The sequence below is a fragment of the Hesperophylax consimilis genome, chromosome 9 (assembly GCF_061612785.1).
Source record: "Hesperophylax consimilis isolate HC1 chromosome 9, BYU_Hcon_1.0, whole genome shotgun sequence".
NCBI lineage: Eukaryota > Metazoa > Arthropoda > Insecta > Trichoptera > Limnephilidae > Hesperophylax > Hesperophylax consimilis.
Window position 1 is genome coordinate 1740281 of NC_142844.1, and position 27323 is coordinate 1767603.

Sequence of the window (27323 nt, forward strand, 5' to 3'; positions counted from 1 at the left end):
CACAAGTAATTGAGCATTTCCTCAAAAAATTCTAATTAGTACTTTTATAATATAGTGATTTATTTTTGGGATATTATGCCGTGTTACCTACCTCCTTCCTCAGCTAACGTTTCGGACAGCATTTCAGTGTCCATCTATAAGGCAGATGTGATAATGGACACTGCTATGCTGCCCGAAACGTTGGCTAAAGAAGAAGCTAGCGTGACACGGTATAATACCCCATCAATAAATTATTTTAATTCTTTTTGTCGTCAAAATCTAAAGTCATCTTTAATAATTAACGTGATTCATTTTTGGGTTATTATGCCGTGTTACGCTTCCCCCTTCTTTAGTTATGTTTTTCAACAAACTTTGATAATATTTTCCTAATGACACGTTTATTTATTTGACATATGTACTAAAAAATAAATGATGAATGGTGGAGTAAGTAGTTCTTTATCTGACGTGAAAAGATTCGGGTAATTTATCACAAATGACAAGTACATAAAATAAGCTGCATTACCCAAAACCCTTTTGAAAAGCTGTTTTTTACATGTTTCCTATTAAATACACCCAACATTAAGTATGTTGTTACTCAAATCTATATAATATAAACGCAAGTCTAAGTCTTGGGTCTATCTGAATTTAATGTGCCGCAATTCTGTATCCTAGTGACCCCGCTATACTCTAAGGCTGCCTCGCCGTTCCCCCAGCATCTTCATCTCAGTTTTCAGCATTCGGGGGAGATCGGGGCAACTAGTGTAGTTAAGGCAACTTCACACATAAATACACACCTGCACCGGAACACGACACACCGCCGGGACAAAGTGGATCTCACACACGCGCGCTCCCGGCCTAACTTATCCCCGGATTAAGCACTAAATCTACGATTAGTGGAGGGAAGTTCCCTGTACTTTGCACGTACGTAAAAACTAAATTGTCATTGTGAATTTGAATATTTATTTTTACATTTAAACTTTCTTAAAATATGTATAACCTTTTAGAGCACAACCCTATTCCTTATTGAGCACAAGGATATTGAACAAACAAAAATGGTGTCCGGTATCATTTTTACTTAGACTATCATAGGTCATACTAAGTGGTTTGCTACGTTTGGTGACTTAGCAGGGGTGCCCGGGTTTGTTGGGTGAGTTTTGTCTAGGTTTTGGCGGAAGTTGCGTTTGCTCAACTACTCGTGGAATAAATCGGGAGAGACTGGTTGAAGGAGACCTTTTTACCTCTCCAGCCGGAATATCTCGACCAATTGCCTTGCACCGCAGTGGGAGGGATGAATTCATACTTTAGTCACTCATTTACATATTGACCGTCAGATTCCACCCACTCTTCATATCTTTTCGCCAGAACTCCTTCCCAGAACTTTTCCTCATGGCTTCTCGTGTGGGGCTTATGGAAAAATACCTGGTTTTACGATTGGTTGTCCCTCGCATTGAAATAAATGGAATCTTGTTTTTCTTTTACTGGGAGGTATGCCAACAATCTAATTGTCGTGATGAAATATTATAGGTACACTTTGGGCTGAAAAGAATCAAATTTACATATAAATTTTCTATTTGAAAGTTTTGCTACACTCTTGCGAATTTCATGACACTGGAGACTGGAACAGTGGCCAAAGATTTTAAAAGTTCAATTAATAAGAATTATACACTACATAAATATTCTGCGTGATATTTTGAGCTGTGTATAAAACAATATGAAATATAGAGAAAATAATTTTATTTTACATTTCAGGTAGTTTTAAGAAAAAAAAACATGAAAACCCAAAGAAAAATTGTTAACATGTTAACTTAATTTTCGAAAAAAAATCTGAAATAGGTGCACGTTATGAGGTAAAAGAAATAAAGCGTTCAAATTTGAAGCAATTAAAAAATTATAAATTAAAAAATGGTCCTTGAAAACGGAAAATATTAAAAAGTTTGAAGTTCTCCTGTTAATAAACAATAGTTACCACATGGTTTCGCTCGAGGAACATCAATCGTTTAAGGCAATCTTTTTTCTTGTTGAAATTTTTATCTATAGCCACATTATTATGATTATGACACACACAACTTGGGGTTTATCACGTACGTGCTTAATAACGCTATTAAATTAACGAAAACAGAGTACTCTTGCACTTGTAAAATGACGCTCCTATATGTATTTAAAGTAAGTCTTTGAAGTTAATTTTATTCATAACAAACGAACCAAACTCTTTTAAAAAAAATATTGATCAGATTGACTTAGAGATGACAAAATCCATTAATTGCTGTGTTCCTTTTTAATGTGACCTTGCGATGTGTAATATTTTGGCTTGTACCAAAATGGAAACGAGCTCCAGAACAGGAATGGCGAACCTTTTTCATCAAGTTTGTCAAAGAATAGTTTATAAAACAAAACGTCGTCATAATACTAGAAGTAGACCTAGCGTAATGTTGATTATTCCGGTTTGACAGGTTGCAACTCTCATGCAAACTCTGGCAAAGTAAAAAGGTTACCATTTTTGACACTACAATACTATATATATTCTTGTGTATTAAAAATATATGTAACTAACTTAATTTAATGATAAGGTTCACAATAATAAGTTAAATATATTTCAAGTTAAAAGGATATTTAAATCAGAATCGTGCTAGTAATATACAGCTCTTATTAGCGTGTAAAACAGCAAATTAAAAGATAAGTACATATTTAAATGACAAAGCAAACGATGAAATCCTGTAATATATACAATATTGCAATGATAAAAAATATGTAAAAATAAAATAACATTTAACTTACTTTCAACACAGATGAGGCAGATTGTAAATGCTTGAGGGCAACATAATATGTAAAATATATTTCAAGTTGAATAGATGTCCACATAATATTACAATAATGAATATGTACAATACAAAATGTAAAAATAAACATATATAATTAATAATTGAAGACAATATTAGCGATTTCTAAACGAAAATCTGAAACAGAAAAATCAGAAAATGATACGGTCACATCTAGGATTAATATTGCAATTTGAGGTTTTACTCAATAAAGTTATTCCGAAAAATATATGTTAACAGCAGGGCATGAAGGTTAAAGAAGGTCTTAGGTACCTGTAAAAAATTTTGAACTCGAAGAAAAGGGGACATAAACAGTTATTAAAATAAATTTATAATATTACAGGTTTATATTTTTCCTTTGATCATAAAATTGATAACTTATTTCCATTATTACAGTAGGTAGAGTTATGTATAGTATTTTTGTCAATGTTGTTTAACAAATTTACGAGAGAACTTCCTCAGGGAGTACCTGTAACAGCCGTGGATAAATGAGTTCGTGAGTACATCTGAATTGTGTCAGCGATGTATTCCATTTCTGTTATGCATTCGTAAATGTTACCCAAGTTGTGCAAATGACTATAATAAGTGTACAATACATAAGATAATAACCAAAGCAAAACGGTAGTCGTATAAGAATACGAGCAGTTATAGCGCAACTAGTAATAGGTAGGTAAATTATTATTAAAACGTTGTAAATCAAGTTTATATTACAGCAAACCTTTATTTTGTATGATTTGGTGTTTTGTTGAACATAACATAACACAAAAACAATGAAAAAAGGTGCACGGGACAACCTTAGCTAGTAGCAGGGAGGTATAACTCCGAACGAAAATTAAAACCGAAATATTGTGACGTCACATGATTGCCTAACTATATCCACCAATGAAAAACTCTGAAAGTCTCTGGAATAAACTTTCAGAGTTTTTCATTGGTGTAAGTATAATAAGTAGGCTCCGATTTAGAATTTTCCTGTCTATATATTGACATATCTATGGTTTTTAGGACCAATTTGTTTCATACAAAAGCCCGAAGTTATCGATCTAGGGTTTTATTTATGGTTAGTAGACAGTTCTGAAAATAGTTAGACCCCGCATTAAAAAAGTGTGCATCTAATTTTCTCTTATTTAAATAAATCACAGCCAAATTTTCATCTGAAATCAAGAGATTTGTAAGTAGGTACATTAACACTCACCTATTTCATGTAACATTAAAAAAAATCAAATAAGGAATTATGCAGTTTGTCCATAAAAAGGCAAATAAGAGAGGCCAAGTAAACACGACGATTCAAAATTTGAAAAAATAAACTTTACTGAACCGTTAAAACGGCCACCATCTTGAAACGGAAACGGAACATGAAAATAATTTTATAGACAGACGATATGCAAAACGGTGGAATTTAAACAGGATTTTTCTATGCTCAGTCAATAAATCTAATAAATACATTCAAATAAACTGATTATTATTTAGGACAGTGTAGTAACGATACTTTTTACAGCATTTGAATAAATAATATTTTAAAATTATTATTTGTAGACGTATAAATAATGCACGTGTCATTAGTTCACAACGCCTGCTCCAGGGAAAAGCACGCTCGCTGAGCGCCTTCTAAGCACCTACAGCGGGCGAAATTATAGCGCAACTTAATTTCAGTACTCCAGCCGCTAGTCGCTAGCCGCTAGTAAGTCGCAAGTTTGGTAGGAAAAGTGCACGGAGCCGTGGTCGAGGCATAAAGAGTTTGTCATTTTGACATCCTACCACTGGAATTGCATTGCTTTTGTATTTCGCTAAGTGGTTTTGAATTTAGAGACTTGTGTTTTAAGCAGAGCCGAGATTTTTAAGCGTTACCCGAAGTACAAACATCTAAAGGCTTTGGTCAAATTAATTAAAGTGTTTCAATTAAAGTTAATACTTATTAGAGCTAACAGCCAACCAGTCTGGAACAAAAATGTGACTGGAAAAAATGGAATATGAAAGATGTGAACTCAAGCTAATATGTACGATATCTGTATATATATAAAATATATGTTTCTTTGTTTGTCCCTTATAGACTCCAAAACCACTAGTGTTTAGAGAGTAATTTGAATAGTAGACGAAAAAAGAGGTGTAAGAAGATGTATGTTGTGGACGAGAATGGTAGAAGAAGTTGAGGACGCCTGAGGAAGGCATGGCACGATCAAGTGATCACGTTTCCTCTAATAATACTTTTTTTCAAAATCATCGATAGTGTAAATTTATAAAATTGAAAAAAAGACCCAGGTATTGATAGCTAATTTGAATAAAGAAAATTAAACACACCAATTTCGGTTTCCAGTTTCAAACAAGCGATAAAGATGGCTTGAAAGGTGTAATTCTTTTGTTTATATTTTTATAGATTTAAATCTGTGACAGATCTTAATCTGAATAGTGATTGTTGAAGTTTACTGAAAGTGTTCATTTGAATATTAAATTTTTAATTATTTTTGGATAGGCAATAATAATAATTATCTGTTTGGTGATAATGTTTAAAAAAATCATGAAGGTCCCGAGGCAAATATTTCATAAATACTATATCCCGTGATTTCTTTGTGATTGTCTGCGCTAGGATAATATATTTTTGCTATTGATATTTTTCTAGTTTTTAGGAGACACTACTAATTGGAGAAAATTAGGATATTATCACAGTTTTTTTCCTTAAAATAACGATAGCAAAAGTATTTTTATTTTATTTTAATGTTGAAGAACAAATTTTCTATAACGTTTTAAAATATGCTATTTTCGATTCGCCACCAAAATGACATGTTCGTTTTGACACCGGGCGACGTTGGTGACAGCCGTCTAACCAGCACCAGCGTTGTCTATGTCATAATGAAGTTATGGCCAGTTTCGGCCATGTTGGTCGATAGGTAAGGCTCTGGACTAGGAAGCTGGAGGTCGCGGGCTTAAATTCCGGTTTGCACAAGTAAATTTTATTTGTTAACTGTCTTGTTTCATAAATTACTCATTTAGAATAATATATAGTACATTTGCGGCATATTCCAGAGTGAAAGATACTCTCAGTATCGGCCTGGTGTGAGACCATCATAAAGTATTGAAACGGTGCTTGAAATGGCTGTAGACGTTTTTTGTGATCAGATCTGAATAGCCAGGTACTCTCCTGCCATCATCTTACTTATCTCCTTCCGCCTCACAACATTCTTAAGTTTGGGGATGCCATAGTCTCATTGGCTCCAGACGGTTGGGAGCAATAGAGACACTTGTGTGGTATTCACATAAATGTTAGGCCCTAGATAGTTTTTCACATGAACAATTATGAAAAAAAAACTTTCAATATTCCATACATTTTAACGGTGTGCATAGTTTCTGAAAATACCCCCTTATTAATATATACGTTGCTTGTGAAAATACCCCGTTATTAATGTATAAATATTTTGTGAAAATACCCCGTTATTAATGTATAAATAGTTTGTGAAAATACCCCGTTATTAATATATACATGGTTTATGAAAGTACCCCGTTATTAGTATATACATAGTTTGTAAAAATACCCCGTTATTAAAATATACAAAGATAACGTTAAATCGGACAACGTAAACATAATATAACATTAAATGATAAATACACACAAAATAAGATAAATTAAAAACAGCATATTGAGAAAAATAAATGTAGTAAATGTAAATGAAACACAAATTTTATAAAGTAGGGGGAGAGGCACATCAGAGACAATTTAGATATCTAGGTAAGGGAGGGGATAAGTGAAGGTTAACTATGAGGAATGTAGGGTTATTAGTAAAGTTTAAGAATGCACGGATGTGTCCAATTCAGTGGTGTAATCTCAGTTTTTTAAACTATTTTTGGTAATGTAACGAAATTGTTTCCAAATTTACCACGTTCTATTATTTTTCATCAAAGTTGGAAGTGGCAGAGGCCTTTAGACAGTGGGTTAACTAGTTCAAACTTCATCAAATAATATCAACGTCACAATCATTCGTCACCAACTGCTTAAGAATGCAGATATCGAATAATATATGTTTAATAACCATTTACAGATCTCCGTCCCAGACTCATATAGATAGTTTCCTTGAATCACTGAGTGTCCTACTTGATTCTACATCTATACAAAATAAGGAAATCATATTATGTGGTGATATAAATATTAATACATTAGATTTGAACAGTATAAAAACTCAAAAATACCTCTCACTTTTGGCTTTTCACGGCTTAAAGCCTATTATAATTTCACCTACAAGAGTTTCGTCTACTGCTTCAAGTTGCATCGATCACATTATGGTAAAATCTAAATTTGAACCACAGGGAGCTGTCTTCACTACTGACATAACAGATCATGATGCGGTATTGCTGAGATTTATGAGCTTTAGACAAAAGAAAATAGCAAAGGAAAATGAAAAAACCAAAACCGTCATAAATAACATTCTTTTGAAGGCTAAATTAAAAGAAGAATCATGGCAGTCAGTCCTGTCATCGCAAGATGTTAATTCAGCTACTGAAAACTTCGTAAAATGTTTAAAAATGCACGTGGAAAGTTGCTCGTCGGTACAAAGTGTAAAACATAACATCAAATACTTAAAACCTTGGATAAATGATGGAATTATCAAATGCCTTAGAACCCGCGACAAACTGCACAACAAATGTCGAGGAGAGGTTAATAATATTCAACTGCTGGCTTATTATAAGAGATACAGAAACTGGTGTACAAAAATTATAAAATATACAAAGCAAACGTATTACAGAAGGAAACTGGATAAAGTCAACGGTAATAACAAGCAACAGTGGAAGATTATAAAGGAAGCCATAAATATTCAAAAGGAGCAAGTGTCCATAAAAAAATTAGTAATTAATAACAAAACTATCTCATTGGAGGAGGATCCACATATAATTACCAACCATGTTAATAACTTCTTCAGTGATATTGGTCCTACATACGCAAAAAACTTGTGCAGTGCTAATAAAACCAACGAAATGTATCTTGTTAACAATTTTAAACCTGGTACTCAAGTTACAGGAGATAGTTTTGAATTTAAAACTACTAACATTTTTGAAGTTACTAAAGTTATAAATGAATTAAAAATGTCTTTTTCCTGTGGTATCGATGGCTTAAGTATAATGGTGTATAAACAGCATGTTTATGAGTTAGCTGGTCCTATAACTCATATTGTTAATCTTAGTTTTAAGAATGGCATATTTCCTTCCCATTGTAAAAATGCCAAGATTATACCTCTTTTCAAAGGTGGAGATCACGAAAATGTTAATAATTACAGACCAATATCTTTGCTCAATACTCTCTCAAAAATAATAGAAAGACTGGCTAAGTCAAGATTAGTATCATTTTTAGAAAAATACAAAATACTCTCCGACAGCCAATTTGGTTTCAGAGAGAACAGAAGTACGAGTGATGCTATATTAAAGGTATTGACCAAAGTTATAAACGCACTGGACTATGGCAACAAAGCTATAGCGGTATTTTTAGACTTATCAAAGGCCTTCGATACGGTTTCCCACGAGTTGCTTCTTAAGAAATTATTATCTTTAGGCATTGATAATACAGCTATGGGTTGGTTCAGATCTTACCTTAGTAATAGAACACAGCAAGTAGAAATAAATAAAATGTTAAGCGATAGTAAATCTATCTCATTTGGAGTACCACAAGGTAGTGTACTCGGGCCAATATTATTTCTTATTTATATAAACGATTTATGCAGTCTAAAAATTCCAGGTAACATTGTTAGTTTTGCAGATGACACTGCCTTAATATTTGAGGGTAAAAATTGGAGTGAAACTTTTGAAAAATGTGATACAGGTTTAGGAATAGTTAATAATTATCTGAGTAATAATATTTTAACTTTAAATACACAAAAAACCAAATACATCACTCTTAGCATTTCTTATAAAAGTCAGCCATCTACCTCTCATAATTTGATTATTCACAATTGTGTGCAAACGTGTAACTGCAACTCCTTGGAAAGTGTAGACAGCCTCAAATACCTGGGGGTAAAAATTGATAAATTTTTGAGGTGGAATGATCATGTCGAAATGTTAGTAAATAAAGTTAGGAGACTTATCTATATTTTTAAAGATCTCAGACATGTACTAGAGAAGGAAAAATTAAAAACAGTGTATTTTGCTATAATTCAGTGCCTACTTTCATATAATATAGTGTGCTGGGGTTCCTGCCTGAAGACTGTAATAGAACCACTTAATATTGCCCAAAAACTGATTCTCAAAGTTATGTATAAGAAAAAATTTACATATCCTACACAGTTACTTTATAAGGAATGTAATATCATGAATTTAAAACAACTATTTATCCTACAAACGTTATGCAGATTTTTTAACAATATTAGTTCTGCTAAAAGAACGCAACAAATTCGTACTACAAGAATTGGCTCTGGTCTGAACTTTATGGCAATTCACCCTAAATCCTCATTTGGGCAGAGACATTATTTGTACCAGGCTCCACTTTTATTTAATAGCCTTCCAGATCACATTAAATCGTCAAATTCCTTGTGTACATTTAAAAAGAATGTTAAATTATTTCTGCCATCCGAGGATTTCCAACATATTCTTTCATCTTTGTCCTTTTAAATTGTGGCATAATATTTTGAATAAGTTAATTTTTTCATCCTTTTCTTTTTTTAATGTAAATGTTTTTTTCTCTCTTTCTTTCTTCTCTGTTTAAAAAAAAATAATAGTTTGTTACATTTTTATTGCAATTAAATATCATGGTCACCCTACATGTTTACAGCATTATATTGTAATGAATAGGCTGATAGGTACCATGTAGGTATCCAATTCGCAGAAACGTCAATGTAACAATATTGTTATCTTAATATTTGAATTATTTTTTTTAAATATTTGTACTATTTTAAATCTCTTATAATCTTTGTACTATTTTTTTAATATTTTGTAAAATTATTAACCTCAACACAGGCTTGTCCTAGTGAGGTTAAAAATTATAACTTTAAAAAAAAAGATACAATGTAAAGAAACGATAAATAAATAAAAATAAATCATTTGATTAATAGGTAAAACAGACCTAGAATCAGCGTTTAACGAGGACCGTTCAAACGTCAAAACGGATTTGATGGCCATCAAAAATGAAGACTTTAGACACCCCAAGATTTATTTAAATCACCGTTTGATGATGCAATGACTATTTTTGAGGACTGTATAAATATTTTAGACGACTACCAAACTACGAGGGTTCGCATATTGTTCAGGTGAGTTAATTGCATAAAATTTGTATGAAAACCACATTTCCATAAAATTGGGATCACCATTGGATGCACTACCGCACCCAAATCCGATTTGGTCAAAACCGGGATTACATTTTTAAACCACTTTTTGTTGGTCCGCGGGAGTAGGGAAACCTCGAAGGTAGATATTAGGTACTAAAGTGCTGGTTAGGTTGGGTAGGTACTGTAGGTAGGTACCAGTGCGGACCTGCATGGCTGAGCGTTAAACCGACCACTGCTGGTTGTATCAATGGAAATATTTGCTGCAGTGATTATTCCGACCACGACTATTCCTGACACGAATATTGCGCACGGTTCATTGCCCACGCGATGTTCCGCACGTTGAAAAAACTGAGCACAAATTATTCTGCTCATTTATAATTACGCATACAGAATATTTCCAACATCGGAAACTTCGAACACAGATTAAAACAGAATAATAACACATAAAATAGAATGAGAATAGTAGATGTTTTTAGTATCGCCTGTTGAAAAACCACCATTCAGAATAAAAACACGACTTAAAACTTTCTTGCTTTAACCATGTTTGGTGACCAGATCTGAATAGCCAGGTAATGCAATAGTCTTACTGGCTTAAGAGACATTAGAGCAGTTGGGACTCTTATGAGGTCACATCACATTAGAAAAAATAATAATATGGAATGTGTGCGAGTTAATGATCTCGGGTATGGAAAATTTTACAAATTAATTTAAACAATACAAGTATTTTCATTTTTTCGTGCCGAATAATCCTAATAATAGAGTTTGTTTTTATTTAAAATCTGCGAAATTTTCCACGCGCGGAATAATCTATAATTTTTGTGGAATAATCCATTTTTGGAGTTTTCAATGAGCGGAATCGTGACTAGAATTATCTGTATGTGGAATTTTTTTCGTTCTTTGTTTTCCAATTTTGGAATCATCGTGTGGGAAATAATCAGTTCGCAATATTCGTGTGAGGAATAATCACCGAACCAAATATTTAGTTTACCGCCATTTTCCACGATTCCAATTACAAAAGTTTCCCGCGCGATTCGGTACGGCAGCAAAATACGACCATACGTCAAAGTCCCCGGAAAGCCGCAGCCGACCAGCTTCAAGTTTCTCCCTTTGCGCCGTAGCCTCTCCCACGGTCCCGGGGTGAAACTTGTGGGCACGGCCGGGGGTATAGATTCCCTAGGAGGATTTGTTGCCGAGATCGAAAACTGGGGAAGGTTTTAAATGGCCCACTAGTTTGTTGGCAACACCGCCTCCCGAGCGGCGTAGTTTGTTTACCTGATGTTGTTAGGGGATTATTTCGTTAAAAATAAAACAAACATTAAGCCAACAACGGTTGAACCTTAACCAACTGAATGTTTTTGCAAAGCTGCCGGAACAGACTTGTTTTCATTTGATAGAGCAAATCTCCGGTGTTTACAAAAACAACAAACTACACTAATTTGATCAATACCTCATATAAAACCGTAAAATAATATGTTTACATGAATTCATTTTTTAGAGATAAATAATATTCATCACTATAACAATATCGAAAGCAGAATTGAATAAAAAAATATTTAAATGTATAAATATATTTTAAATTGCTGTCTATGTAAATACACCAGTACTTTACTGAATTAAAGGGCTTGATAAACAGTTCCGACATTTTAGTTTTCCAACTCGACAGCGCATCGAAATAATTTGGCAATATTTGGTCAGCGTCATTTAAACGCCATAGATTTGTTTATTTGATTTTCTTGAATTTTTCAAGGTGCGTAAGTTTTGTGGGTTTTAGAAACTAAAGGTCAAATAATATATATATATATCAAATAATATATATATACAAATATATATATATATATATATATATATATATATATAGGTTTATGATACGGCACTTTGTACATCTTAGCGTCTGCAAATAACCGGAACTATTGGATCATTTCGACTTACTTGATCATTGAGCACTTACTTGATCATCGACAAATTGAGATTTAAATGCCATTTTAATCGTCTCGGCGAGACGAGATCAGTGGCATTTTCAACTCAATTTGATGTGACAAGTGCGATTTTCGTGAGCATTAGATATGCTCCTATATGCGATTTTATCTCAGATATTCAACCTGACTTTGTTAATTATTTCTATCGTATGTTAAACTAACTTCATTGATCTCAAAAAGCGACGTTGCCATCGTTATTTGTGTCAAACGCAGGTGTACAAATAATTTTCTAAAGTAATTAAATGTTTTAACAATTGTATGCAAAAATAGCCTCTAAAGTAATATTATTTAGAGCTTATTATCGTACGACATTGCGTATTGGTCTAAACAATATTCGAAAGGAACTATAAGGCTCAAGAATTGTATGCAAAATTAACCTCTAAAGTTATATTATTTAGAGCCCATTATCGAATGATGTTGTTTGCTAGCACAAGGCTGGTTTGTTTGTATTGGTCCATTTGAAGCTAGCTTCAGGTTAGTTTTCTGAAACACTTAATGACTTGTAACTGGCTAACAGATAATATTAAATATTACCGTTATTCAATGTTCGTATATCACGAATCAGTTGACAGGTTGATTTGTTTTTGCGTTTTATTAGCTTTATTACGAAGGAGATTTAATAAAATCTTTCAGCTTTGCGAAATGGATTTTAAATACGGTAAGCTATTACATATTTCTAAATAGGTAATAACCTAAATTGTAAAATATAGAATTAATATAATAAATATAATATTAACAATTTTAATCTATGCTTATCAAATGAGTACAGAATAATTACCGTATTTTATTATATAGGTCATGATTTTTTTCTTTCTTTTTTGAGAACCGAAGCAGTAAAATTATTTTGAATAATAGATATATATTATGTATTAACAAAATTCAAAAAAGCTAACCTAACAACTTGTGGTAAAAATGTCAAATCAAACTAAAGCCATATTCCTATACTAAAATATGCATTTAAAAGCATGTTTTGTTTTCAAACAGTTGTTTCTTAAAATAATTAAGTTAAAACGAAGTTTTACACGTCGGATAATCACCCATTAATTTGTTCATATTCAAATTAAACAAATTCCTTTGTGGAAATAAAATTTGCAAAAACAGAAAACTGCAGGTACATATATGTATGTTTCAATGTGTTTGTTCTTGATATTTTATAGATGTTCCAAGAACCAGTGATTTACGTACATCAATAAACAGTACTGACGACATGATCTCGTCTTCACCCTTTTCGCTAATTTCCAAAGGACAAAGTTTAATCATCAGCAATATGCAGAGCATACTGGGCGAAGAAATTAACCATGAAACTTCCTCAGATTCAGGTAATATTCACTGATAATAATCTGAAATATTACAGAGCTACCTTAGCTTATAGTAAATTGTTATAGGTAATATCAGAAATGCTGCTAATTAAATATTCCGTTGCAAATGCTTAATTAGTCTGTTGTTTTGTCATTATATTAGGTTAGGTTTCATATTTGTGCACATGACTTACTTACTACATTGAGATATTATTATTGGATAAATATATAATATATTATGCTTTATTTTAGAAACCAAAACTGAAGTAATGTTAGAAAGGAGTCCGCCGACGTCCGAAGATGATGATTCACTATACAAACCGAACAACGTTACTTCTTCGATAGAATCAGGTATCTACAGAAAACATGTTTAATACTCTTGAAACAATCAATACGTAACATATAATTTGATTATTATATGGTCAGAGGTGCGGCCCAGAAAGCCGAAGGTCCGGTGCGAGTCCCAGATGTGACCGTATCTTTTCTGTTTCAGATTTTAGATTGAGTGATGCTAATATTGTCTTCATTTAATTAAATAATTTAATTTAATTATAATTATTTTAAAAGCAATAATTATTCGCCTGAAACACTCATCCACATTGAAAAATCTCCTGATAAAAGATACTTTATTTATTTATTTATTTATTTAAACGCCCATAGGGCTTTTACAGAGAATAATGTACATCTTTATTTATTTATATATTTTTTTAATTATACAGATCTTATATCTTATATGATAAATATATGTTATACAAAATAATATAAGAAAATATCCGAGTTAACAAAATATAGGTACAAATAATTGAGATTTACATAACGCCAACGGGACTCGAACCCGTGTCCCCTCGATTTCCGGTCGACAGCTCTGACCACTGAGCTATGGCGGCTTATCGCTTATCCGCGAAATAATTCAATATATACTAGTGTTTCATTCAACAATGACTGCTTTCTTATAATTTGAGGTTTTACTAATTAAGTTTAAAGAAAGCTAAATAATGTATTGTTACTTTTTAGATATGAAAATTTCCAACGCCGATGATGAGCAACATCATTTAGAGAAGCAGGAGGCAATCGAAGTGTCATCGACTACAACTCGAAGCACTATTTCTACTAGTAAATGAGCACGAGTGCATGACCGTAAAAACTCATGTCCATATTGTACTAAACTGGTAACGAACATACCTTCAATTTCAACCTTTGATTTAGCGTTTGACCCTGTGCATTTTGATGTTTTTATTAAAGCCGTACAAATAAATAGTGGTTACGATGAAATTACAGGTTCTGTAAAAAATCCTAGCATGTCTCAACGACTTTGTACAATCTTTTATAGCCGTACAAAGTCGTTGAGACATGCTAGGAATTTTTACAGAACCTGTAATTTCATCGTAACCACTATTTATTTGTACGGCTTTAATAAAAACATCAAAATGCACAGGGTCAAACGCTAAATCAAAGGTTGAAATTGAAGGTTTCTGTTATTTAATAACTATATACACCTTGGCTAAATCCCTCATCTTCGATGTTATATGTGTATTCAAATGGTGTTCCGTGTGATTACTTAATAATAAAGACCCATATGAACATATTAATGGGTCAGACATTGCTATTTTTGCAATATTTTCATTTTTAAATACATGAAATATTTGAGTTTCTTAGAGATTCTGAAATTTCAGAATTGTCTGGGCATAATAATATAGAAGATGATTTTAGTACTCTAACACGATCATGTGGATTTTTCTCAGGTAACGTACTTTTTGTACATTTTAAAGATAATTACCTCTGTTTCTAAAGGATGAGTTGAATTTGCATTTTCTGGCTGTTCTGAAGGATGAGTTGAATTTGCATTTATTGTAGTGTCTGTAAAAGTTGGTTTTCTAAATATTTCAAAAGTATGTTTATTATTATTCTTTCCAATTGTTAGATCTAAAAAAAATATTTTACCTTTGATCTCATGTTCGACTGTGAAGCAGATTTTATTATTAACAGTGTTGGCCCAATTAATAAAGATATCTAATTGACGGTTGGTGCCTTTCCAACATATTAAGATATCGTCTACATATCTGACATAGTATATTATATATTTAGCTAAGGGAGACTTAAGAATAATATTTTCAATATGATCCATAAATATCTCCGCTAGAAGTGGGCTTAAAGGGGATCCCATGGGAAGTCCGTCCAATTGCTCAAAATATGTATCATTAAAAAGAAAATAATTTGTTTGTATGCAAATTTTATGAGCTGGAATAACTCTTTTCTTATTATTGGGTTGACATTAGATTGTTCTAGGATATTTTCAATTATTTTAAGGCATTCTTTAATGGGGATGTTGTTAAATAAGGATTTTACTAAATAAGGAAAATTAATTAGTTGAAAATGAATGCAATTTTTTTTTTAAGTGTGATTTATTTCTCTATTTTGTTAAACTCTGATAATGTCAGTTTGGTATGACGTTTTCCATATTATTTTAAACTGAAATTATGTAAAAATCATTAATTAATTATTTTTTAAGTATGTTTTATTTCAATCGATTTTGCTATTATATATTTTGTTAATATCTGATAATGTCAGTTTGGTATGACGTTTTCCATATTATTTTAAACTGAAATTATGTAAAAATCATTACTTCATTATTTTTTAAGTATGTTTTGTTTCTCTCGATTTTGCTATTATATATTTTGTTAAACTCTGATAATGGCAGTTTTGTATAACGTATTGTATATTTTTTAAACTGCAATTATGTAAAAATCATTACTTAATTAGTTTTAAAGTTTGTTTTAGTTCTGTTGAATTTCCTAATGAAAGTTTTTAAAAATGTCTGAAAATAAATAAATTAAAATGTGAATTTTTTCAAATTTGTTTTTATTTTACCAAACAATGAATTTGTGCAAAATTTTATTAAAACACAAGACTTGTGCAATATGTGGCTATGGTAGATTATACTACAGCTACTGCCGGGTACATTCCAGAGTGGAAGACGTGACTGGTAACCCCATGGGGAATGGCGACCATTCAGGAAAGTATCTTCTAATCTATTTACAATTTGGTACTGCCACCCCGGGAACCATTTATTGGATAACTACACCTCTGCCATAGGTCACCCCAAGTGGTTTGGTGACTGTGCCCGGGTTCATGGGGTGAGGTTTGCTCGGGTCTTGGCGGTGGATGTGTCCTCCAGCTACGTGGAAGGCCGGAGAGACAGGTTGAGGGAAACCTTTCAGGCAGAACTCTTTGGGAACATCGTCTTGCACCGCAGTGGGAGGGATGGATTCATACGTCCGTCACTCCTGGACCCACAGACCCCACCCACCCACCCCTTATCCTTCCTCTCCTTCCCTTCCTTTAAAATACCCTCCACACAGCATCTTCAAAGATGACATAGGCCTGAGGGAAAATATTTTCCTCAGGGCTTCCTGTGTGGAGCTATTGTTAAACAAACAAAAAAATGGCTCAGTAACATAACTAGTTCGAAGGTCGCGGGTTCGAACCCGGCGTGCGCAAATAAATTTTATTTGATTAATTTGTGTTATTTCACAATTAATTAATTAAAATAATATATAGTATATTTGCGGCACGTTCCAGAGTGGAAGATACTACCAGTATCGCCCTGGTGTAAGACCACCATTCAGAATTGAAACGTTGCTCCAAATGGGTTTAGCCGTGTTTAGTGACTAGATCTGAATAGCCAGGTACTTCCCCACCTTCCTCTTTCCCTTCCCCACTTACCCTCAGCCACACAACATCCCCCAATTGGGGATGCCATATTCTCACTGGCTCTAGACGGGAGCAGTTGGGACTCTTGTGAGGTATTCACTATAAAACAATTCACTATAAAACAGTTCTGAATATTTCAATTAATTGAGGTTAATGAGGGCGTACTGTACAGGGCCCGCAAATACTTGAATAGTACACAACTGCTAACCCTGTACAAATCACAAGGGCGCCCCACGGTTGGATTTGGCAGCCACCTCTGGTGTGAAGCCCGAAAATACCTGAAAAAACCCTCGACTCTGTGCAGAAACGGGCGGTCTGTTTGATAGATTCTCCCATCTTAACAAACGGATTGCAATTTTTAGAGCATATGCTTGTTCTACCGGTATTTCTATGGAAGATGCTCCGAGGAACTAGCATCATTAATCCCTTCAGCACCGGAGCATAGTCGGGAAACACGCCAAATGCATGCCCAACATATGTACACGGTTAACATTAGTCGCATGAGAACGGGTCGTTTCTACGACTCGTTTCGGTGTTCAACGGCTCGGCTCTGGATCAAATTTCCGGCCTCTGTGTTTCCTCCCTCATATGACATGGGTCTCTTCAAGACACATGTTCACTCCTTCCTCTCCTCAAAAAGACCCTCCACACAGCATCTTCAAAGATGACATAGGCCCTGAGGGAAATTATTATCCTCAGGGCCTCTTGTGTGGAGTAAATGTAAAAAAAAAATCAAAGATTTATTCCACTAAAAAATAATAATAATATCTTTATTTAGGAAAGTTTACACATTACAACTATACATACATATTATGGTGTACATTGATTTGTAACTTTTATATTTAAGGTTATAAAATTAACAAAAATGAAGAACTATTAATACAAAATATGTATTAATAGTTATTATTATACACCAGCACAAATATTGTGTACAAAAATCGTTTTCTGAAAATCATATAATAGGTATTTTATAATAAAAGGAAAGAAAACAACTCAAATAAATCAGATTTTATAAAATATACTTCCAATAATACTGTAAACACAATACTAATATTATTGAACTTTGGTATTTTAATTGTAAATCAATCTACATTTTCAAATAATAAATTAATGCTATTAAAAAGATAGAATATCTTATAAAAGCCTGTTCTACAAAACTAATTTTAAAATAATTAATTCAACTGTAAACGTAATATAAATAAGTTTTGATTGTATAACTTTACTTTTAAATAAACCCGCAATTTTAAATATTCGCGCCAAACGTTCCAATGCATTACGTATTTTCGAATATTCAACCAACAAATAAATCTGTTCAAGTCCGTCCAAACAGAAGCTCGACAGAAGGACAAAAGATTTGGCAACATTGCATATCAAGTAAGTGCTTTCATAAAAAAGATCAACATGCGTTCATGATTTAATGATGAAAATTTTGTGAGCATATGCATAAAATAGCTGTATATATAATAGCTGACCACATTTTAAATTTATTTCACAAAAAAACATGTTGCCACGTAATTTATAGCGTTATATATCACATGTGAAAGGATGATCAAGAAAGGTGGTTTACTCAAAGATGTTCCAATAAGTGTTGTCCGATATAAATATATATATATATATATATATATATATATATATATATATATATATATATATATATATATATATATATATTTGTAATTTAATTCCTTTATTTTTCTCAAATTTCACATTAATTACATACAATATTATATAAATCAATACGTTAGTGGGAACTCACTAAGACGCAGCCTGTGCGTGGGTAATATATTTATATGCATTATATTATTGTACCTAGAAAGAAACAAACTGTGCGCATATAAAACAAAAAGAAGATTACATTTTGTCGGTTTGTATAAAAAGTGTTAACAATAGTGGATAGTGAAGTTATAAGTGTTAAGTGTAATATATGGTAAATAATTTATGAGAAATATAAATTGACACAAATTACATTAAAAAACGTTTCAACTGTTGTATTGAAAAGCCATAATTTTAACTCTTTTAAATATTGAGGGATCAATTTAACTGCAGTTTGTTTGCATTTGTTTTGTGTTCATTTGGGGAGTATTTTATTTCTAATGTTGATTCAGTTTTCATTTATTTTTAATAATTAAGATATATTTCATAATTATTTTTATAAGCAATAATTATTAGCCTGAAACACTCATCCACATTGAAAAATCTCCTGATAAAAGATACATGACGCCAACGGGACTTGAACCCGTGTCCTTTCGATTTCCGGTCGACAGCTCTGACCACTGAGCTTGTTATGAAGCGGTGTTAAGTCTTATTTAAAAGTAATTATTTAAAACACCTCTTCAGAACAAGTACCATTCATAGCATTAATTTTGATTAAAATTATAGAGAGCACGGTCTGGCAACAAATAGACCGCCGGGCAGTCTATTGTTTGTTTCCGTTTCCTTTCGCTGGGTACTCTGCAATTGTTACACGAGCGGGACGGCCGTGTAATGATCGCACAGTCAATTAGATTATAATTCATTTTTACCCTGGATGGGCGATCGTATTAAAAAAGTGTACATCAGTATTCCTGATGCGGGTTATTCGGTTCTTTTTTACAAAAACCAAGTCGGTGCAGGCTCTATTAAATAAACGTCCGTATAATGGATGACCGTGTGTGTGTTCGTGAAGATCACAAATAATGTTCTACTGAAGTTTATATACGCGATCCCTTGCAAATCGTTATTCCGCGGACTCCGGGAAATGAAGCATTCACCTCAAGTGGCGCGATACAAGCCGTATTTTTCTTAATAAGATACGGATAATAAAATCACAAGCCCGGACGGCACCCGCTCAAGTAATCTGCCGATCAGCTCAATGGATGGATTCGCTCCATTAATGTTACATAAACGATAGACCCGATACGCTCCAGAACCGCTTATCAGCCACCTTGTCGGAGACGCTGGACCCGTCTCCTGGACCAAAGCCCTGATGGTGCCAGCTCGATCTGTCTGGGACAGACCACCGCCGGCCGTATGGAAGCTCCCCGCTCACTTTCCGTAATTAAGTGGTTAATCAGTTTTAGATAGAATTAAGAACCAATTTTTGATCCCTGGGGGTAAGTGCCGAGTCATAATATGTAACATGTTTACTTAAATATATTCTCCATGTTTTATAATGTGCAAAAACAAAACTACTGCTTTCATTTCACTACAATCAGTAGAACCTGTAATCCTTTGTGTGCCCATGCCTTGGCGACAGTTTCATGCTCTGCCCATCCCGAACATTACTCGAGGACCGAGTATTGGCGCGCAGAAAATCTGCAAAGTTCGGGATGGCATTTAATATAAAATATGGCCGGTAACAATTGGCGCCTCAACGTGTTTTGGCTCGTGGTGATTGCATGTTGTGCTGATTTTGGTGAAATGTTTCATGATTAATTGACATAATATTGTATCACATATGTCAAGTGATTTGAATATTGTTTCATAACCTCAAATACACTCAGTATTCTTGTAACGATAATTCATAATTTGCGTTATTCTATGGTAAAATCTTGCGTAAACTTTCATCTTTCATGAAATCTATGATTTATCTATGCTTTTGTAGCTGTCAAATTTTATGTCAACACTAATTGGTAAACAAGATGATTATATGGGAGGTTATGTCAAACTGTCTAATTCATAATTATTTACGATTATTTTACGATGTCATTCACTTGTTTGATCAAGGCATATTTGCGTTTTATAATATTATTAGATTTTTACGCTAATATACATAATATTAAAAACATTTATGTCGGCGTTCTACAATACAAATTGTAAGTCCACATTACAATCGATATGCGTTTTAATTACTCGTAAGTCAACAAACACTCAATATTATTTATATACATACCTACGTCATTTTTTTTCGCCCAAATTAAATGATATCTTTGATTGACAATTACATTAGGCCGACGTTTAATAACGTTTCACAATATAATAGGGTGGTCCATTTTTCGCAATTCTCATTAGGGTGGAGCATATTTTTTTTAACAATTTTTTTTTGTTTTTTTTCACAATTGTACAATAGAAGTTGAGCTAATATTACGTCTAATGATACTACAGCCGTCAATGAAGAGTTTCTTTTGTTTTATAAACAAAAAAAATTAAATATTTATTTTTCTCTTCTTTTACTTCTTTCTTTCTATCTGAACATCAAAGAACGTAATCATGTCTTCACCAATACCAATACCAAATATCAATGGGGCTTCGAAGGAGGTTCTCATTAAAGAACTTAAAGACAGGAATATTGATCCATCGTCGACTTCTCATGAGTTACGTTTACAGGCGCGCGCTTATAATAAAGAGATTAAAATACCTGCTATAAGTGAAGTGAATTCTGAATCATCGGATTCTGAATTAGACGACACAACCATTAAGAAAGCCCACATAATTAAACAAACGAAGATTATTTATAGGGACTCACACTCAAATAACGTAGACGGTTGGAAACTGAAATATGACGGAAAAAGTAGTGTAAGGGAATTCTTACTATTAATTGAGGAGAAATGTAGGACAAAAAATTTTAACCAGGATCATCTTGTACGCGTTTTTCCTGATCTTTTAGAAGGTTTAGCACTCCTGTGGTTCAGGTCTATTTACACTCAGGATTTGAAATGGGACGATCTTTCAAAACTTTTGATAAGACAATTTGAAGCAAACGACCTTCAAACAGATCTTAAGGTAAAACTATTTAACATGACACAACCTAAAGGTATGTCAGTGCTAGAATTCACTCTCAGAATGAAATCATTAAACAATATGCTTGAAGCTAAACTACCGGAATTAGAACTTTTGCGGTTGGCAAAAAAAGCTTTATTGCCTATGTATACAAATTTACTAGTCTCAAGAGATATATCGACATTCGAGCAATTGACTACTCATGCAGGCAACTTGGAATCTTATGCATCACTGTCGGATGATTTCGTATCTTTCAACGTTTCTCAACCAAAAGTAGACTTACCTGTCACTAATAAACCGGAGAAATTTGATAGTACTGCTAGACAAACACCTAATTTTAATAATAATAATATGCATAGACACCAAGGTTATAACCAAAATCAGTACAGAAAACCAAATAACAACAATTATTCCAACAACTATACTAAAGTTAGTCTTGGAAACAGAGATAATAATTATAAATACAATAAACCGTCTTCTTCTACTTCTAACACATATACAAAAACTGCACACGAAAATTCTAGAACGTTTTACAATAAACCATTCTGTTCATATTGTAAACTATCGGGACACGTTATAGAAGATTGCAGGAAGAAAAATTCAAGGTCTAACAATCCTAAAGTGGGAGCTATCAATGACAAAGCTCATAAAAAGTCAAAAAACTAGGTCGGAGTCTCTCTTGCTACAAGCCGTCCTTGGCGCAGAGGAAAAGCGAGTGGGAGAGTTGGCTCCGAATAGTTGATAAATTTCTTTCATCCCCATCAACCGGAACAGTGGGCCCGCTGCCACGGGAGATGGCTATTGAAAATGATAACCGTCCTTATACTTATGTACATATTATAAATAATTTCTACAGTGGAATGCTAGACAGCGGCGCTTCATTGTCATGTCTAGGAGGCAATAGTTATAAAATTTTTAAGGAATTAGGTATTAAGTTAGTTAAAGTTAAGTTTAGTGTTTATACAGCGGACGGTTCAACCCAACCAGTCTTAGGGACAATGTCATTGCCGGTCACGTATAAATCATCCACAAAGGAAATTCTTTTCTACGTCATCCCGACATTGTCGCCTTCAATTATTCTAGGAGTTAACTTTTGGAAGGAGTTCCACATCGCACCGGAACTGTTTTCGAAAGCTACTCTTCCTGTTTCGGAAGGAAATATTAGTGGGTTGCGGGCTATTCGGCCAGCCTCATCCCTAACTATTGAAGAGAACAGGGAACTCTCTAAAATAGTTAAAAAATTCGAGTCAATTTCTTTTGAAAAAAAGGGGTTAGGTCTAACACACTTAGTTAAACACAAAATAATTACAACAGGACCACCCATCAAACAGCGGTATTACCCTCTTTCACCCGCACGGCAGAAACAATTAGAAACAGAAGTTGATGAAATGCTAAAATTAGGGGTTATTCAACCTTCTCGTTCACCATGGTCCAGTCCAGTAATAATTGTAACAAAAAAAGACGGAACAGCTAGATTCTGCCTTGATTCTCGAAAAATTAATAACGTCACGGTACGTGATAGTTACCCTCTTCCCTATATTGCGCGTATCCTAGATAAACTGGGCGGTGCCAGATATGTTTCCTCGATTGACCTCTCCAAGGCATTTTGGCAAATAGCCTTGGACAAAAAATCATGTGAAAAGACAGCATTTGTTGTTCCTGGGCGGGGCCTCTTTGAGTTCACTCGCATGCCGTTTGGTTTGAAAAATGCTCCTAGCGAATTACAAAGACTAGCGGATGCATTGTTTGGACCTGATTTCGATGATAATGTTTTTTGCTATTTAGATGACCTTATATTAGTATCGGAAGACTTGAAGTCACATTTAAACTTGTTAAATCGGGTGTACGAACGTCTACGAGACGCGGGTCTCACCATTAACTTAAAAAAGTCAGAATTTTGTAAAGCCGAGCTTAAATACTTGGGCTATATGGTGGATTCCCAGGGACTTCGCACTGATCCAAGTAAGATAGATAGTATTAAAGATTTTCCTATACCGAAAAATGCTAAACAAATTCGGGCATTTGTTGGCCTGTGCGGTTACTTTAGACGGTTTATCAAGGGATTTTCAAGCATTGCAGCTCCTTTAACAAGTATTACTGGTTCAAATAAGGGAATTAGTAATTTTAAATGGTCACCGGAAGCTGAATCCGCATTTATTGCACTAAAGCAAGCACTTACTTCTGCCCCAGTCTTAAGTTGTCCAGATTTTTCGAAACCCTTCGCTATACACTGTGACGCAAGCTCCGTAGGCATTGGGGGGGTATTAATTCAAACTATAGATGGACAGGAGCACCCTATTGCTTATTTTTCGAGATGCTTAAACGTTCACGAACGTAATTATGGAATAACTGAGCGCGAACTTTTAGCCGTACTAGACTCCGTTACACACTTTAGACCATACATTGAAGGAACTCATTTTACAGTTGTAACCGACCACTCAAGCCTAAAATGGTTAGGTTCTCTGTCCAACCCCAGCGGTCGTCTCGCGCGTTGGAGTTCACGCCTATCCCAATTCTCGTTTGATGTAATCCATCGTAAAGGTACTCAACACATAGTCCCAGATGTCCTTTCGCGAATGGATCTTGCCGAAATCTCCATTATAGATTCAGGAAATATTCAAGATGAGTGGTATCAAAATATTTGGAAGGGTTGTCAAGAATTTCCCCAACGTTTTCAGAACTTCCAAATTCGGGAAAACGAACTATTTCGTCACACGAAAACTCGTTTAGCACTGTGTGAAGACACTGCGTGGAAAAAAGTAATTCCTCAAGAAAAAAGATTAGACATTTTAAGTAGTGTTCACGAGTCTATTCGATCTTGTCACCCCGGCGTTTTTAAAACTTATAAAAAAGCACAATTACGGTATTTTTGGCCAAATATGTACAGAGACATTAAACAATTTGTAAATCGCTGTACGGTCTGTAAGGCCCACAAAATCAGTACGGCCTCACCTAACGGTATTTCATCACATCCAAAAAAAGTTACACGTCCAATGCAAATGTTATCGTTGGATTTGGTAGGTCCATTACCGAGAAGTTACTCTGGTTTTACCGTTATTTTATCCTGTGTCGATGTTTTTTCAAAGTTTACCTGGCTGTTCCCGTTGCGCAAAGGTACCGCGCGAAGCATTGTGAAGAGTTTAGAAGAAAGTATCTTTCTTGTACATGGCGTACCGCGCACCATTGTTTGTGATAACGGCCGTCAGTTTGTATCCAAAGAATTTAAGGACTTATTAAATAATTATAATATACCTCCTCCGTTTTATAACTCTTATTATACCCCTCAAAATAATGTGGTAGAGAGATATAACCAAACTTTGGGCACCGCATTATCGATATTAGTTGAATCAGACCACCGTAATTGGTCAAAATTTTTACCACAAATACAATCAGCTATGAACAATTCCGTAAATTGCGCTACGGGTTTTACACCTTATTTTCTAATGCATGGTCGGGAGCAAATATTAGACGGTGATTTGCATCGTAACCCTATAGCTGATACGGAATCTAATTCACAAAATTGTACTAGTCAGAGAATCTACGCACAAAAATTAGAAGAACTGTCATCAGTTTATGAGCAAGTCTCAGATGCTTTACTAAAAGCTTATCAAAAAGGAGCAAACCATTATAACCTGCGGAGAAAACATGTTAGTTTTCAAGTCGGAGACAGGGTTTGGCGTAGAAATTTCGTCCAATCAAACGCTTTAAATTACTTTGCACAGAAACTAGCTCCACGCTTTGTGCAAAATATAGTCGTGAAGAAAAAATCAGACTTAATCTATACATTAGCAGACCTCAAAGGTAAGGAAACTGGTAACTTTCACGTGAAAGACATCGTCAAGTCAGAAAATATACCGGATTAATATGTTTCTGATAGTGCTTTGGTGGGTCTGGCCACCCTACCAAGTACTCTCAATTAATTAATATTTCAAATATTTTTCAATGCACGGGAGCACAAAGCGGCTTGATCACCCGAGTTGGAGCGACCCAGCATTATGACAGTCCTTAGTCCTGTCCTAGTTAATTTTCTTTTAGAAAATATAGAAAGTTCGTAAAATGGTTAGTATAATCGGTAAATAATAGAAAGAAACATAATAAATTTAGTATAACACTCTAGTATCCTACTCGAGTTTGTTACACGACAATGATGTTGTTCAGATAAGCTTATAAGACAATAATTAAAAAAAAAAAAAAACGACGTGAAATATGGCTTTGACTAAACAAGTGAAAGTTAGGTAGCATGGGATATATAAACTGCCCAAATCTTGGAATGCACGGTGATACTTTCCCACTATCCCCGTATATTCTAGGTTTCTTAATATATACTTATGTGCATATTGTATACGTTCGCCCGTTACTTAGAAAGTGAAGATGTACCGGTCCAGTACATCTTTGTTTTCTAAGCAGTTTTTTTAAAATTTTATTATTAAGAATTGAATTTTACCAAATATGTTTTTGTTTACTTTATTATAATTATCTTGTCATGTTTGGAAATGGTATACTTATGTTAGTACTCTCGATATTTTGTTTAATAATTTCATAGTAATTAATGATACAATTATAAGAGCTGGTTCAGCATATGTCTTTTCCTTAAATTCCTTCTATAACTTTAGTTATATTAAGTAAAAGTAAGTTTTATCTATAAATTAGTACAATAATACAATTTTCTACCAATTGCACCATTTACAACAATGGATGTATACAATTTTCGACCAATGGCTCCATTTACAACAATGGATGTATACAATCTTCGACCAATGACTCCATTTACAACAATGGATGTATACTACTACTAATTGCACCACATCTATAAGATTGGTTGTTGACAGTTCCACTCGATTAAACCACCTTACACACCTGCGTGTGTGTAAAGGTTAAAAGTTTTTTCTACTATTACGAAATAATGCTTTCCAAGGATGATTATTTTGTCTTATTGTATAAATTCTCTTCGAAAGACTTACCCAATAACCAGGTCAGGTAGAGTAGATAGAATTTCTTCGAAGTGTGTTTTATCTCCAACGGAGAAGTAGACTCAGTGAAAAGTGAGGGTTGGTTTACCTCCCTAAAAAAAAAGTGTTGCCTGAGTGGCTTATCGCCCTATTAAAGGGCCAGTGAAGCTTTAACGCTTAAGTTGTTTAGATGTGTTGAGAAGAACAATAATATTTTTTTATATACCTACAGGTTTACCTACAATTTTGTTTAAGAATATTTTCCGTCACAGATGTAACGCTAACGGCAGTCTTCGACAATCGTCAATTTATCATCACCCGGTATTCCGATACTGTGGGTGCTTGCAGACTCCGTTCACGTAATATCTTCTAAAATTTGTAATTAAGTTACATTAATCTTAAGTTATCTTTAAGTTCTAGAATGGATGAATCGCAGGCTCAACCATCCGGCTGCACGCTCGATGGGTGCGATTGAAGCTGCGGCACACCCATTCATCATAAGTTTTGCTATCCAAATCGTAGATTTTGTCTTATTCCTTACTTATCTTACAAATTATGATGCTCATGTATAATTGTTGATTGTTTTTTTTAGAAACCCAGAGGATCTTTTCAAGCTTAGTTATTGCAGTTGTAGTTTTTTTTAGAGTTGTATTAATGTTTG

The 27323-nt window shown here is 33.8% G+C and overlaps 2 protein-coding genes across 4 annotated transcripts in view; one reads left to right on the forward strand and one right to left on the reverse strand.

Moving 5' to 3' along the window:
• The window catches only part of LOC149420780 (CUGBP Elav-like family member 2), an 864914-nt gene that overhangs the window by 302219 nt on the left and 535372 nt on the right, over nucleotides 1-27323 (reverse strand). The gene's annotated exons all lie outside the window — the stretch shown is intronic.
• LOC149420781 (uncharacterized) lies at nucleotides 12011-14541 on the forward strand. Its single transcript, XM_089635216.1, has 4 exons — nucleotides 12011-12664; nucleotides 13164-13325; nucleotides 13557-13655; nucleotides 14319-14541. The coding sequence occupies exons 1-4, from the start codon at nucleotides 12502-12504 to the stop codon at nucleotides 14423-14425; spliced, it is 531 nt and encodes a 176-aa protein (XP_089491342.1). The 5' UTR covers nucleotides 12011-12501; the 3' UTR covers nucleotides 14426-14541.

Coding starts and splice junctions, on each gene's coding strand:
- LOC149420781 (XM_089635216.1), top strand. CDS start 12,502: ATGACTTGTAACTGGCTAACAGATAATATTAAATATTACCGTTATTCA. Junction 12,665..13,163: donor CGAAATGGATTTTAAATACG/GTAAGCTATTAC, acceptor GATATTTTATAG/ATGTTCCAAGAACCAGTGAT. Junction 13,326..13,556: donor TGAAACTTCCTCAGATTCAG/GTAATATTCACT, acceptor GCTTTATTTTAG/AAACCAAAACTGAAGTAATG.